Here is a 17,144-nt window from a genome sequence, read left to right as displayed (position 1 = left end):
TGAAGCAAAAGCAGTCTGGTCAAAGATTTCTTAAAAGAGAATCAGACATAATTTAAACCTGGAAATAAACTGAATTTGAATGAAACTAAACGGTGTTGTTTAAAACGAGTCAGAAAACGAATTAAAACATCTGCTTTGAGATTACAGTAGAGTTCTGTTTCTCTAGACATTTAAACACTGGCACATGCTTTCTGTGAAGCTGTTTTAAAATTGAGGCTATTCTGAAACTATTTTAACATAATAGTGTGAATTAAGAGACAGTTCAATATCTTAAACAAAGATTATATGTTTTATTGTATTGTGTTACTTGCCATTTCTTTGTAATTAATGTTGAAAATTGTTCAGTGTATGGACACCTGTTTACTAACACAACTAAATAAAGCACATCTATATTTTCAGTGTATCTTATTTTCTTTCATTTATTGTGTGTATTGAATGATTTAACAATCAAGTGTCTTCAAAATGTAAAACTCGTCTCCTTAAATCTCACCCACACTTATTTTCTCAAAAGAAAACCGAAACCAAAAAGAAACACAGAGGGTAAATATTTCTCTCTCCTCATCTGGAATGAAAAAAAAAAAAAATTAATTGATTAACCTTCTCCAACATATTGACATTGACGACTAATGATGCTGAGCCAGACAAACCTAAAATTTGAGAAAACATTTAGTTTAAGAAGTTTTTGTTTCTTTTTTCCTTTCTTCTCTCTGTCTCTTTCTTAAATATCACCACTATACATACTACAGTAGATGGCGCTATTTACCTGATAAGTCAAGGTTGTAATCCGCCAGTAAACCAAAAGAAGAAGACACTTCAAGGACTTTTATTTTGGCGGTATGTGCATATGGCGCGCCATACGTCAAAATTCCAAAGGAGAAAAAGAAGACTTTAATTTTGAAATCCTTGAGGTTGAGTGCAGTGACTGTGTGTCATGAGGATTTAACATTCCTGTGATCGGGTAAGATGTGTGAATCAAGTACTTTATAACATTTAGAGTGATAATGCGATGATACACCGATATAAATAAGGAAAGCGAGCGATATAAAGCAGATATTTATGATTAGAAATCATGTGTCTGCTGCGCTAACGCGAAAAGCTCATGTCTCCTCTGCAAACATTTGACAGTTTAGCTAACGTTACTTCCAGATGATTAACTTCATATCTATAGATTTTAAAACATCAGAGAGAAAATTAATCGTGTCTTCATGGAGTTAACGTTAATACATATACGTTTTACCAGGGTAGAGTTTATAAAATGCAACAGTTTTAAAATATTTCTCGCTAACTTACTTTCTAATCTCCTCTTCTGTGTGTTTGATAAGATTATATAAACAGCGTGTTTAGATTTATTTTGGTTCTGAAGTCTCCAGATTTGGCTGGCTGTAAGGTGCCCTTTAACACTATTCTGCATGAATTATCATCATAAGTTACTTTCACTTTTGTATTCTTGTGTGACGGGGATTCCTGTAACATTTAACTTTAATGTGTGGCCTCATGGAAAAAAAAAAAAACACGGTCCTGAATGTTGAGCTTATTTATAAACCACGATGGGATTTATATGATACTTTAAAGAATACACTGCTGCTATGATTGCACGCGTCTTGATTGCAAGAGTTTCCTGATTTATTAATCTCGAATATATATATATATATATATATATATATATATATATATATATATATATATATATATATATATATATATATATATACACACACACACACACACACATACACACACACACACACACACACACATATATATATATATATATATAGTTTTATTGGCATGTTCAGCTCTGATGTTAAGGTCTTGAAGATAAACGTGAGTAAATTTAATTGATAAATTATTAAATTTGTATTAAAATAAAAAATATTTTATTCAAATATTGTGAATAAATAATAAGATCTCCTGAACTTGTCTCCTTTAGTAAAAAATTAAATTTCTTTTTACGAATTAAGTTTTAGTATAATTTTATTTAAAATTTTTAGTCATTTTGATGTGTTTTTATAATTTTTCATTTTTTTTTACGAATTAAGTTTTTGTTTAATTTTATTTTTTATGTTTTAGTAATTTTGATGTGTTTTTATAATTTTTATAAAATTATTGTTTTATATATATATATATATATATATATATATATGTGTGTGTGTGTGTGTGTGTGTGTGTTTTTATAATTGTTTTACGGCTTAAATTTTAGTCTAATTTTATTTTATGTTTTAGTCATTTTGATGTGTGTTTTTATAATTTTTCATTTTTTTACGACAAGATTTACGACTTTATTTTTTAAGTTTTTATAATTTTTATTTATTGATAGATATATATATATATATATATATATATATATATATATATATATATATATATATATATATATCTTTCAAATGATTGTTATTTGTTTAATTTCAGGTTTATTATTATTATTAATAATTGTAAAAAAAAAATTGTACCCCAACTTAACCTAAACAAACATAAGAGATGCCAACTAGCTGAAATCAAATCATTTTTTAATAATATTCTTATTTCAGTTAATGTTTCTTTTATGTCATGTGATGAACATGGATTGAGTTTTAGTTTCAGTTTCTGATAATAACTCTATAATAACCCTGTTCTCATCGATGTTTCTGAAATCTTCTCCCTGCAGGTGTGGAAATGGAGCCGTCAGATCCTTCTCCGTTAAAGCGTTTTGTTCAGGCCAAAAAGAAGATCGGCGAGGTTTTTGACCAGCTTTTGGTTTACGTCCAGGAGGGAACGGAGTTTGTGAAAGGTCCGCTGAAACTCAGTTTTTAAAAGATCCTGCACAGACGGGTTAGTAATGTTTGTTAATGTCTCAACAGAAACCTGTGATAATGAGTCGCTGGAGAATATCGCAAACAAGACACAGCTGGCTGAGATCGAGGGGTACACCAGCCAGCTCTTCAAAATTAAAGAGGTTTTATCTCGCAATCACATGAAGGTGGCTTTTTTCGGCAGGTGGGTTTTGTGTTTGACTACAAACTGCATTAAAGCAGCGTTTGACTTCCAGAAATGTTATAAACGTCCTCTGTGTGTCACAGAACGAGCAATGGTAAAAGCACGGTTGTTAATGCGATGCTGTGTGACCGTGTGCTGCCCAGCGGGATCGGACACACCACAAACTGCTTCCTGAGCGTCGAGGGCACGGAGGAAGACAAGGCCTTTCTCAAGACCGAAGGGTCCGAGGAGGAGAAGAGCATCAAGGTGCAAAGTGCATGCTTTCAGATGACTTTTAGATCAATGCATAAAAAGTAGGGCTGAAATTGACTGAAATATGAAGTCTTTTTGTTGCACGGTAGATAATAGTAGTAGTAATAAATGATACGATTTATTAAAACATCAGAAAGATGAACGGATGTGTTTCTCTGCAGACGGTGAATCAGCTGGCTCACGCACTTCACATGGATGAGAGTCTGGACGCTGGATGTCTGGTCAAAGTGTTCTGGCCCAAAACGAAGTGTGCTCTGCTGAGAGACGACCTGGTGCTGGTGGACAGGTACACTTCAGTCCCTCCAAAACCAACGTTTGAGTGTTTAACATGCTTTAATTCATCTGATGTGCTGAACATGTATGAGGGGGAACACGTGTCTCTGAAACAAGTCTTTTCTGCTGATCGAGGCTGCTTTTATTTAATTAAAAATGCAGTAAAAATGTGAAATATTATTAATATTTAAAATATCTGTTTTCTATGCGGATATATAGTTAACTGTAAATTATTTCTGTGATGCTCCGCTGTATTTTCAGCATCATTCCTCCAGTCTTCAGTGTCACATGATCTTCAGAAATCATGAATAATATGATGATTTACTGCTCAAGAAACATGAAGATTATTGTGTTGTCGTGCTGCACGATATATGTGACCATGCAGCACAAAACCAGTCATAAATTAAGATTTATGCATGATCTGAAAGCTGAATAAATCATCTCTCCATTGATGTGTGGTTTGTTAGGATTGTACAATATCTGTCTGAGATACAACTATTAGAAAATCTGGAATCTGAGGGAGCAAAAACATCTAAATATTGAGAAAATCATCTTTAAAGTTGTTCAAATGAATTCTTAGCAATGCATATTACTAATCAAACATTAGGTTTTATATATTTATGGTAGGAAGTTTACTAAATATCTTTATGGAACATGATCTTAATATCCTAATGATTTTTGGCATAAAAGAGAAATGTATAATTGTGACTCATATGTATTGTTGTCTATTTCTACAAATATACCCCAGAGACTGCTTCTGTGCTGCAGGGACACATTTTTCACAATTTCTGATGAATAGAAAGTAAAAAACAAAACAAAAACAACCTCATTCTTTAAAACCTCAAGTCTTTTGGAACATTACTGTCTATCAGCTGAATGCATCCTCTCAGAAACCGATGAAACCGTGTGAGCTGTGGTGTGTGTTTTGTGGTGTGTTCTTCAGTCCTGGCACTGACGTCACCACGCAGCTGGACAGCTGGATCGACAAGTTCTGTCTGGACGCAGATGTGTTCGTGCTGGTGGCCAACTCTGAGTCCACGCTCATGAACACGGTGAGTGTGTGACGCGTGAGAAAGCATCAGACGGGAATCAGAGTTAGTGTGCTAATATGGGAAAGAATGCATGACCTCTGCTCGTACCCACAGGCCTGCTATCCCAGCATGCTTTGGGGGCAGATAAACAACAGAAAACTGACCAAAGCCAAGCTAAGTTTCCTAAAACAGAAAGAAGTAGTATGTATACTGTGCACAGTATGCTAATGTTTCGTATACTTGGCTGATACTGATTAGTTTTCACTCCATACTTTACAAACGCCAGGCTCCATTTAGATTTTGAATACACCCACTTTTATGATTTTATGATGACATCTGCTCTACATTTCTGTCTTTTTTATAGCATGTATCCTCATATATATCCTGTTTTACTTGTAAATAAAGCTGAAGTGGGTGGAAACACTGTTTGACATTGAGAATAGAACATGTGACATTGCATTACTCAAAACATTTAATGTTGCATAATGCACAAATATGCAGGGATTTAACAGATTCAATTAATTCTGATATCATGGAATGTACGTTAAGTGTAAAGTAAGCATAAACATTGTGTGAAATAATTAATTATTATTTTTTTAAATGCCTTTTTGGAAAGATCATGGAATACTGTGTGAAATATAAAAGTGAGATAAACTTTTAAATAAAATGTAGCAGGCAACTTAAGCAAATCAGTATATCATGTTTGAATATATCATTAAATATTAGTTTTTTTATCTTCTGCATTTTAAGGTGTATTTCACGTTTATTTTTTATTTAACATCAAAAAAATTTTTTTATTATTTTGCATATATAATTCATTTATGCTAACATTTTATCAAACTAATATTTAACATTCAAAGATTTAAAAAAACAAAAACAAAGTATAACATAAAGAAATGTGTATAAATATTTTGAATTAGTCTTAATTTTCATATTTCCTTATATTTTAATTTGAAAGTTTTAATACTTTTGCTGAGCATTTTTGACATTTATTTATATATATATATATAATTTTTTTCAGTTTTAGTTTCTTTCCACCACACAGCCTCTCGTGAACTCGACCTCTTTGTTATTTCTTCTTAAAGGAGAAGCATTTCTTCCACAAGGTGAATGAACGCCTTTCTAAGCCCAACATCTTCATCCTAAACAATCGCTGGGACGCTTCTGCTGCCGAACCCGAATACATGGAGGACGTGAGTTTATTCCCCTCACTACAGACCAGTATTTATCACCAAGACCTATATATATCTGACAATATTTATTCATTATCACCATTGGCCCGAGAAGTATTTCTGTTTGGCCTAAGAGTCAGAAATGGGACTTTTATTTTGACAGTGATGAGAAAAAACAGATTCATTCAAAAATACATGCATCATCTTTACTAAAGAGAATAAAGATCGCGTTATCTGATGTAGAAGTGAATAAAATCACCTTGATAGCTTTAATTAGACTGGAGTCACACTGGTGGTGTTTGATGGTGTCAGGTGAGGAAGCAGCACACGGACCGCTGCGTGGACTTCCTGGTGGAGGAGCTGAAGGTGGTGGATCGAGCTCAAGCGCCCAATCGTATCTTTTTCGTCTCGGCGAAGGAGGTGCTGAACTCACGGATGCAGCGGGCGCAGGGTATGCCAGAGACGGGTAAGAGTCTAACCGACATATTGATGAATCAATACATGAAAATGATGTATCTGTGTCCTGTTATTTATCTTTTGGTATGCATTTCAGAAAAAAAAAAAAATGGTTAGGATTCAGGTGTAATTGCAAATAGTGATTAATCCTGATTAATCCACTGAGAATTCTGATTAATTTAATCATTTGACAGCCCTAATATATATAAATTATTTTTATTTATTTTTATAATAAACATTTTTAATGAAATATTTGTGAAAGCCACATTTGCAAACTGTCCTAACTGTAGCTAATTCAGACTGAATGTGAATGTTTGTTACACTGCTGTGGGTTTCCCAGTAAACATAATATAATCAGGGCATAATAAAGAAGTGTGTGTGTGTGTGTGTATCTGCGTGTGTGTGTCTCTGTGTGTCATTGTGTGTGTGCGTGCGTGTGTGTGTTTGTGTCTGTATGTGTGTGTGTGTGTGTGTGCGTGTGTGTGTGTGTTTGTGTGTGTGTGTGTGTGTGTCTGTGTGTGTGTGCGTGTGTCTGTGTCTGTCTGTGTGTGTGTGTGTGTGTGTGTGTGTGTGTCTGTCTGTCTCTGTGTGTCTCTGTGTCTCTGTGTGTGTGTGTGTGTGTGCGTGTGTGTGTGTCTCTGTGTGTCTCTGTCTGTGTGTGTGTGTGTGTGTCTGTCTCTGTGTGTCTCTGTGTGTGTGTGTGCGTGCGTGTGTGTGTGTGCGTGCGTGTGTGTGTGTCTCTGTGTGTCTGTGTGTGTGTGTGTGTGTCTGTCTCTGTGTGTCTCTGTGCGTGTGTGTGTGTTTGTGTCTGTATGTGTGTGTGTGTGTGTCTGTGTCTCTGTCTGTCTGTGTGTGTGTGTGTGTGTGTGTTATAGGAGGAGCTTTAGCTGAAGGCTTTCAGGATCGACTGAAGGAGTTCCAGAGCTTTGAGAGATCGTTTGAGGCAAGTGTGAAACAGAAACAGTGTGAACTCATTAGTGTCAGTTTCATCAGAACATGTGAAGAGATGGGGATCATTAACTCACGCTTACAGTAAGCAGTAGATCAACTCAACTCATAATAAACATGCCACATACAGCTCATATTGCACCTCAAAATCAACATTATACTTTATATAAAGACTATTAAACCTATTACAAGAACTACTGAGATTGTAAGATGTTCAGAACATCCTAATGATCCTTTTTCTGTTGATTTTAGGGTTTTGTGATTATATGTAAATTCCTCTTTTAGCAGACACTTTCATCTGTGTGACTGATTCTAGACAGGTTTGGTCTCCTCCTGGTATGATTATGATTATGATTATGTGTGAGCGTCTGTAGTTCTCAATCTGTGTCGTCATTGCTGAAGTCTAGATTTACTGAGGCGAGGACATTCGTGTCTTTAGTTCAGTTTGTATTTCTGTTCCACCCTCTTCTTCTGTTGGTTTAGTGTGAATGCGGTTATTTTGTTGATATTATGTTTTTTTAGAATCCCACAATTAGTCCAAAATTACATTCTAGGATTTAATCTTTTTTTGCATTTAGCAGACACTTTTATAAAAAGCGACTTGCAAAAGAAAAACGAAGGTAATTGTTCAAGGAGCAAACAATATTTGTAAAATACAACACAGGTTTATTTTTCAAAATAAATAAATACATATTCAAAGAAATAATAAATTCCAGATTTGCTGTGAATGTTTTTTGGGTTGCACAATTTGGCATTTTGTGATCTATATTGTGCTTATCTAAAATAATAATAATTATTATTTTTATTACTAAATAAAAACAAAAACAAAAAAGGATAGGGCTGAATTGTTTTGCCAAATTTTTGTAATTGTATAATAATACTATTATTGCTATATAAAAATAAAAAAGAAAGGTATATTATATATAAGAAGAAATAATTTGGCCAAATTTAAATTTTGTGATCATATCAACATATTATTATTAATAAAAATAATACATAAAATTAAATATTTAAATAAAATAAGACCAAAACAAATGGTAAAATATAAACCAAATGAGGATATAGAAGTAAGAAAAATAATAATAATATAATATTTTGTTGTTTATATTTATAAGTGTAAAATTATAACACTAATTATAGCTGCCTTCATTTATTTATTTTCAAGCTTAATCCATTAGACTTTTATTTTGACACAACCCCAAACGAAGCCCTTAAAGCTTCTAAACTAATTTATTAAATTAATTCAAAGCCTTTTTAATTTAATAATTGACTAAGCCACATAATGATTTTGATTCTGCAACTTTATTTAACAACTAAACATTGCATTTAAACTCAGTAAATACTAAGATATTTAATAAAATGTGTATTAAATTTGATAAAAAAGGTGGTGCTTTGAGACTTTTCGACCCCCTGTTGTTTTTACGTTTGTCTTTTGTGTTCATTACAATGTTTTATTGATATGATTTGCTACTGTGTGATGAACCGGAGAGCGGCTGATGTTTAAGGTTCAGATTCGCTGCAGTTTTTGCTCTTAATTTGTTGTTTTAGATTCACGCCTGCAGCAGGTTTGAACCTTTAACCCTTTAGAGTCAGCCATGACGGCTCCTGTCACAGTAGCGTGTGTGTGTGTGTGTGTGTGGCCTCGCAGGAGTGTATCTCGCATTCAGCAGTGAAAACAAAGTTTGAGCAGCACACGATCAGAGCCAAGCAGATCACAGAAACAGTCAAAGACATCATGGATCAAATCAACATCGCCGCCGCGGACAAGAGGTGCGTCTGTCTCTCTCTACTTTGGGGATGTTGTAGCAGAAGATCCAGTAATCTGTACCAGAAGAGCGAATCCAGAACGTCTTAACGAACATTATATGTTGAGTTATGAGTGTTGTCTTCCCGTGTGATCGTGTTTGACGTCTGATCTCAGGGTGGTTTCTCTGGAGGAGAGAGACTTTCTTATTGACCGACTGGATTTCGTTCGCAATCAGCTCAACCTGCTCATCCACGACATCAAGAAAAAAATCGAGGCCATCACAGAGGAGGTGAAACACAAGGTAAACGACTGTAATGGTCAGAATAAGGTCAGTAATATCTCCAGATGAACTCTTCCTGGACTGAAGCAGCTCAGCTTTACTTGATTCTCCATCAATCATGTTCTAGAGTCTCAAATCTGATCCTCAGGAGCTTTTACATCTCATCTCATTACTGGAGAGATAGAGTGATTTACATCAGTTTATATCAGTATCTGCTCTACTGCTCAAGCATCAGAATTTCTTCGTAGAAATATCAGCATCTGCAAAAAAAAAAAAAAAAAAAAAGCATATTTATGCTCAGTTTAAAAATAAATAAAAAGTCTTTTTCAAAAAAAAAAAAAAAACACGTGACCCTCGAGCACAAAACCAGTCATAAGTGTCAATTTAAAAAAAAATATATATTTATGCATCATCTGAAAGCTCAATAAATCATGTTTTCATGCAAAAACAAAATTTATACTGAGAAAATCATCTTTAAAGTTGTTGAAATGAAGATCTTAGCAATGCATATTTACAGTAAAATTTACAAAATATATTCATGGAACATGATCTTAACTTAATACCATGATTATTGGCATAAAAGAAACAAACTATAATTTTGACGTATATTTGGCTAATGCTACAAATATATCTCTGCTACTTATGATTGGTTTTGTGGTCCGGGGTCACATATGCAAACTTTCAAAAAATATATTTTGTCAAAAAAAGAAATAAAAAAGCGAGTCCAGAGCAGTGAAGGACTGATGATGTAGTTTGTGTGTTTCAGGTGTCAGATGCCATGGCAGAAGAGATCTGTCGTCTGTCTGTGCTCATAGACGAGTTTCGAGCAGATTTTCATCCGTCACCACATGTGCTCAAAATCTACAAATCTGTGAGTGTCACAATAGATTTGGATGAATAAATGAATAAATGTCAATTCTGCTGTTAAAAACAAATAAAGAAACAGTGTAGGAGAATAGTTAGTATTTTCAAGCAGTGAGAAACTCTGTATTTGTGCAGTGTGCGCATGTAAAAAAACAACAACAAAAAAACGGAAAAGCGTGCACATCAACCCGATTATTTTCTTTAGTGTTCATGTAAACACTACATTCAGACTCATCAGTCTTAATGAATTAAGTCCGGTTGAAGCACAAATTATTCATGTGAACGTTGTGTAATACTGCTTTAAACTGTAGTTTTCCCCCCAAAAAATGCAAAAAGTTTTCTGTTTTAATTAATTGCAATTTCGTTTTTGTTTTTCTGAGCAAAAAATAAATATCATACATTTTGCCCTGATTTACAGAAGACACGCAGTAAAATGTCATTCAGTGTAACAATCTTGTCAGGCATATTTACAACAAAAATCGATTTATGACATATTAAAAGACTAATTACTTTCACCCCAAATACTAATGAGTTGTAATTTTAAATTTTTAACATTTGCCACTATCCTAGGTTTTGCCCATTTGTCAGTAAGAATTTTTTACTAATTTAAAACACAATAAAATTTAGTATGCTCCAGTATTCTTTTAGATATTTTAATATGTACACGTCAGAATAAGCATGTTGTTAGAATATTAGCATAAATATTGTGTTACACTGAATGACAATGTAACATTATTTCAACCAAATTTTGACATTTTATTCTCCAAAAACGTATTTGAAACCTTAAAAGTAGACATTTTACTTACATTTAATGTGCTTCCTATGGACACAAAATTACTTTTGTACATTTCTTTTGATGCGGACATCTTAACGTCTTTGACCCATGTTCATTATGTGTATATACATTCAGTATTTATATAATTTATATTACAGATAAATAAATAAATATATATATATATATATATATATATATAATTTATATTACAGATAAATAAATAAATATATATATATATATATATATATATATATATATATATATATATATATATATATATATATATATATATATATAAAAATATATATATATAAAAATATATATATATATATATATATATATATATATATATATATATATATATATATATATATATATATATATATATATATATAAAAAAATATATATATATATATATATATATATATATATATATATATATATATATATATATATATATATATTTATTTAAAATAATGTATTTATTTTTTGCTTCAGAAATCTCATTTAGTACTTGGTCTTTTAAAAATGTATGAATTTTTTATTTTTACTTATTTTTCTTTTATTTTGTTTATGTTTGTAGCTTTAGACATTATCATCTCATTCAGTGCCTGATCTTTGCAGGATCTTCTGAGTCACATCGAGAAGGGCATGGGCAAGAATCTGGCCTTCCGCTGTTCTGATGCAGTAAACGCCTCGGTTCAGTCGTCTCAGCAGGACATGATAGGTGTGTGTGAGAACAGGACAGACAGTGAACTGTGTTTCATATTTAAACACCAGTGGGTGACAGTCCTATTAATAGACTATCTCTGATAATGGGTGAAGTGTTGCTCATCTAATTCTTTACAAAGGTTAGTATGTACTTGATTGCTTATTATTATGTTGGTGTCAATCTGCTGTAGCGAGGCTAAACCATAAAACCAAACGCTGTATGGACAGTTAATGCAGTAATAAATGTGTGTTTGGTAATCTATCTGTGTGTTGTGCTTCCAGAGTGTCTGAAGCCTCTGCTGCCCTCTGCTGTACAGAGCCAGCTGCACATGCTCATTCCCAGCAGGAAGTTTGAGCTCAGCTACGACCTCAACTGTGCCACCCTGTGCTCAGACTTCCAGGAGAACATCGAGTTCCGGTTCTCTTTAGGCTGGACTACGCTGGTCCACCGGTTCCTAGGTCCCGTCAACGCCAAACGTGCCTTGATGCTGGTGGATCAGACCCTACCGGTACATGAATCAGAAATCTGTGGTTCCACCATTCATTTTTTGGTCTGATTGGGGATGCGTGATATTGGATTTTTGCCGATATTCAATATGCCGATATTTTTAAACAAATTTTTTTGTGTATACCAATATATTTCCTTCTGTTTGAAAACCACACCAAGTCTCTCCTGTGATGAAATTATAAACAAATTGTTTTTAATTTTGGTTAGCTTTTAACAAAAACATATTCGTTAGAATTAAAAATCTATTTGTTTTTTTTTATAATGAAAGTACATTGAAAGCTTTGAAAATAATTATAAATCAACCAATATATATATATATATATATATATATATATATATATATATATATATATATATATATATATATATATATATATAGTTGATTTATAATTATTTTATTAATTATTAAAAAATATATATTTTTTGAGCAATATATATAAATATATGATATTTTCAAAGCTTTCAATGTATTTAACATTTGTAGATGGTCTAAGGCAAAAGAGTTGTAAAAATTCTGAAAAATAAGTGTCATGTCCGATTTTTTTTTTTAATTCATGTAAGCTATAGCTTCTGACCTTTAAATCAAAACGTACTTTTGATTTTAAGACATCAATTACTGCTTTATTTAATCAGAGATACAATTTAAATGTTATTTGTGTATTTTACTTACATTTTATTACAACTAGGTCAAAAGATCCCCCTTAGTGAATAAAATGCCTTACCAGACGGGCATTAGGACCCGGGTGACTGCTGACTCTCGCACTCCGGAGGCATCGTTCTGTACAAACAATCTCGAATTAAATGCATTGATCCAAAATAGTAAATCTAATCATCATTCAGTCAAAAGTTCACTTCAAGGATGGCCACTATGCTGATGCTATTTAATTTGCTTGCACACCCTGACCCTGTGAGTTAATCCTCTTATCGGCATAATTTTTTGATATCAGCCCGATGCCGATATTTACATTTTAAACCATTATCGGCAAAAGTTAACTTTAAGAATGTCCACACTGCTGTTGGATTTAATCACTTGCACATCCTGAGCACATTCGAGTTAATACTTTTATCGGCATAATTTTTCATATCGGGTTGATGCCGATAATGTGCCGAATTTGAGTTATTTGTTATCGGCAAGGCATATCGGCATAATTTTTCATATCAGGTTGATGCCGATAATGTGCCGAATTTGAGTTATTTGTTATCGGCAAGGCATATCGGAATAATTTTTCATATCAGGTTGATGCCGATATTTATATTTTAAGCCATTATCGGCAAAGGTTCACTTCAAGAATGACAAAACTGCTGACGTTATTGAATTGCTTGCACACGTAAGTTAATCTTATTGGAAAGGCATATCGGCATAATTTTTCATATCAGGTTTATGCCGATATTTACATTTTAAGCCATTATTAGACGATTCCGATTCCTAGTCTGAATGGAGTTTTTTTGGGAGTTTATTGTTGTTGTTTTTTTTACTCAGCTGACGGCTCCGACCACCCCTACAGCCCCGGCGATGGTTCAGTCTCAGGTCCCCGGAGCTCAAGGTCAGAATCAGCAATCACTGATGCAGGAAGAACTCATGATGTCCATGGTGAGCAATCTGGCCTCGGTCGCTTCCCGCACATCTGTGAGCGTGATCATCGTTGGAGGAGTGGTGAGAATTGTTGCTCGTTAATGCTTTATAATAAACCTTATTTTATATTATATATTATTAGAGTTGACAGTCAGATGCCCACTTCCTGTCTAATTGGGCGAGAATTGGGCCAGAATAAGTTGCAATGAGCTTGATTCCTAAATTAAGAAATACTTAAGAAACCTTGTGTGAAGGTGCAGTCACATTAGCACAATTTTGTTGGCAAAATGGTTCATTGTCTATTACGAACAGAGTATCAATATATAAAGTCACTTCAAACCAAGCAGATGGGTGAAAGAAATACATAAATGATGAAGAAAGCCAAAATATTAAATGTCATTGATGAATATTTACTGAGTTATCTACTGTTTCGCCTGAAATTTGGAGCAAAATGACTGTAGAAAATGGCAGCATTCTTAATGCTAGACAGAGGTTGGTAGCTGTATTAGTAAAATCAGTTGACTGTAGCTATTTTTGATGCATTACATTTCAATTGTGACAATTCGAAGATGTGAAAAAGTATTTCTCACATTTTCCCACCCAAAGTTTGCATGCTTGTAACTCAATTGAACCTCATAGACTAGTCAACGTTTGAAGTGGATCAAAACCTTTCATCAAAGTTGTCTTAAAACGTTAAACCAAAATGCATTCTTGTCTTAGGACAACTTTGATTAGCTTTTTAGATCCACTTCAATTGTTGACTACTATAGTCTTAAAAATTACAATTTGTTGAACCAAAATCTAAAAGGATGTCAAGATATTTTTAATACTTTGAGTTACAGGCATTCAAACTTTGGAGAAAAGAAAACAAAAGTTATTTTTCCCAGTTTTGAATGTTCAACATCGGCATAAAATGCAACAATGATTGCTGAAGTCAATGGATTTTACGAATAGAGCTACCAATCTCGGTGTAAAAACAAAATAACGATGCTACAAAATAATGGATTACTCAGTAAATATTCATCAGTTGCATTGAATATTTTGGATGGTTATGTCTTTCTTCAGAGGTAGGTTTCTGAAATTTGGTTGATTTGACTTGAAACTTGGTTGGTTTGAGATTAAACCAGCTCTGAATTTGCAATACACTTTGCAAAATCTGTGCTGGGAAATCTTTTGCCCTCATGCGAAATTCCCAAATCATACACAAAACTCCCTGTATTATGGTAAATGTGAGCTTAACTTCCGTTGGGTTGGAAATCAATGCATTGTTATTATTGAAGTTAATCTCTATAACTTCTGTTAGGTGTGGCGAACAATTGGTTGGCGCCTGATCGCTCTCTCTATGAGTCTGTATGGCACGCTGTACCTGTATGAAAAACTCACCTGGACCACCAAGGCCAAGGAAAGAGCCCTGAAGAAACAGTTTGTGGATTACGCCACAGAGAGACTTCAAATGATCATCGGTTTCACCGGCTCAAACTGCAGCAACCAAGTGCAGCAGTAAGTTTTCACATCAGAGTCCATTTGACATCAGAGTTTGGTCCGTGATGAAGTCGTTTTGAGATGAATACACTGCAACTCAAGTGCAACTCTGTGCATGCAAGGAGAAAATAACGTTAAAGTGTTCTCGTGTGTCTGATACAGAGAAATCGCCAGCACATTCGCTCGACTCTGCCAGCAAGTCGACATCACTCAGAAGGACCTGGAGAATGACATCCAACGGCTCACTGACAAGATCCAGAAGCTGGAAACCGTACAGAAGCAATCTAAAGTACTCCGGTCAGTGTTTAAACAGTGTTGGGGAGTAACTAGTTACATTTAACGTAATTTACAGTGGGGCTCGAAAGTTTGTGCACCCCTTGCAGAATCTGTGAAAATGTGATAATTTTGAAAAAAATAAGAGAGATCATACTAAATGCATGTTAGTTTTTATTTAGCACTGGACTGAGTATGATATTTTACATAAAAGATGTTTACATTTAGTCCACAAGACAAAGAAAAAATGCTGAAATTATTAAAATAACCCCATTCAAAAGTTTGTGAACCCTTGGTTCTTAATACTGTGTGCTGTTACCTGATGATCCTCGACTGTCTTTCTGTTTTGTGATGGTTGTGAGTCCCTTGTTTGTTCTGAACAGTTAAACTGAGAACTGTTCTTCAGAGAAATCTTTGAGGTCCTGCAGATTCTTCAGTTTTCCAGCATCTTTGAACCCTTTCCAGCAGTGACTTTGATTTTGAGATCCATTTTTTTTTTACACTGAGGACAATTGAGGGACTCAAACACAACTATTAAAAAAGGTTCAAACGTTCACCGATGCTCCAAAATGAAACATTAAGAGCTGGGGGTTGAAAACTTTTGAACACTGTTGTTTTTTTATATTTAGTTCTGTCCTTCGTAAGCAACAGAAGATACTTGTATGTTTCCAGGAGCACAAATAAAGTACAATTTACGTTGATCTTAAAAAACCAAAAGTTTTCACCCCCCCAAATATTTTGATTCAAAAAACGGTATCATAGCTGTTAAACTACATCTTATGATTTTAAACCCTTTATCTAACCACAGAATGATCTCTAAGTAAACATAGCCATCATAGCTTAAAAATGTGAAGTTTTCCACATCTCTTCTATCGATTTGTAATAATGGACACATTTTCTTTCCTAGACATAAAGCCACCGCTCTAGAAAAGCAGTTAGAGGATTTCAGCTCCCAGTATCTTCGTCCTCAACCCTGATTCTGTTCACACGGACACTGGCTCCATCCCGAGAGCGATGTAACTCATGGATACTATACGCCCTGCTGTTTAGGGAATTCTCAACTCACCAGATGTTGCAAGGAGAGAAAATTGTGACTTGAAGTTAAATGTAAATTTGTATTCTTGAATTAAAGCGGGTGTTTTGGTTGAGGTTTTTCCTGTACTGAGATGCAACTGAACTTAGGAACACTATTTTGTGAACTGTGAAGCTGCTCTGTTAATCAAAACATGGAAGTAAAAAGCTAGAATTTAAAAATGCTGATCAGGTTCATCCTAATGAAGGAGTCAAACTTTATTTCATACTTATACCCAGCCTTTTTCACAGAGCCTTTTTTATTCAGAAACCGAGTTCATGTCATCAGACAGGGAATTCAGCTTTTGTAGATTTGCCTTTTGATCACAAAGCCTATTTTCTATCTGTTCCTTGGTAGCAGTTTGAATCCGTATAACCCTGTGTTAAAATTATTTTCATTAACTTGCTGTCATTTCTAAATGCATGTAAATGGAATATCCTGAAAATAAATTTCTCCTGTGTAATAAAAATAATAATAAAACATTATTAAATTGTTGTATTTACTGTGTTAAAGAAACCTTTCTTATGTTTGAGTATTACACTATTAATTCCAGTAAAGAACTTTTAAAGATGGACGAGTTATTGGCAGAATAAGGAAAAACTGTTCATCTTCTGAATCCTAATGTGTCACTTTCGGAAGACTTTGTTTAAAAGGCGGCTGTCAAAACAAGTCCTCTTTGGTTTTATTTTCAAATATAATTTTAATTTTAAATTTATAAATATAAATTTAATTCGTTTGCTCCATGCAGTGGCGG

General features: G+C 33.8%; 1 protein-coding gene across 1 annotated transcript; it reads left to right on the top strand.

The window, feature by feature from the left end:
* Positions 1-831: 831 nt before the first annotated feature.
* mfn1b (mitofusin 1b) lies at positions 832-16,888 on the top strand. The gene is made up of 18 exons (XM_052568718.1): positions 832-958; positions 2,645-2,767; positions 2,838-2,973; positions 3,057-3,219; positions 3,387-3,511; positions 4,442-4,550; positions 5,615-5,722; positions 6,014-6,167; positions 7,033-7,100; positions 8,754-8,875; positions 9,027-9,153; positions 9,899-10,003; positions 11,396-11,498; positions 11,765-11,991; positions 13,471-13,644; positions 14,867-15,063; positions 15,208-15,342; positions 16,226-16,888. The coding sequence occupies exons 2-18, from the start codon at positions 2,653-2,655 to the stop codon at positions 16,293-16,295; spliced, it is 2,238 nt and encodes a 745-aa protein (XP_052424678.1). The 5' UTR covers positions 832-958; positions 2,645-2,652; the 3' UTR covers positions 16,296-16,888.
* Positions 16,889-17,144: the final 256 nt, after the last annotated feature.

The sequence above is a fragment of the Carassius gibelio genome, chromosome B11 (assembly GCF_023724105.1).
Source record: "Carassius gibelio isolate Cgi1373 ecotype wild population from Czech Republic chromosome B11, carGib1.2-hapl.c, whole genome shotgun sequence".
NCBI classification, from domain to species: domain Eukaryota; kingdom Metazoa; phylum Chordata; class Actinopteri; order Cypriniformes; family Cyprinidae; genus Carassius; species Carassius gibelio.
Note: the sequence above shows the minus strand (reverse complement) of the source record. Positions and strands in the feature narration are given on the sequence as shown.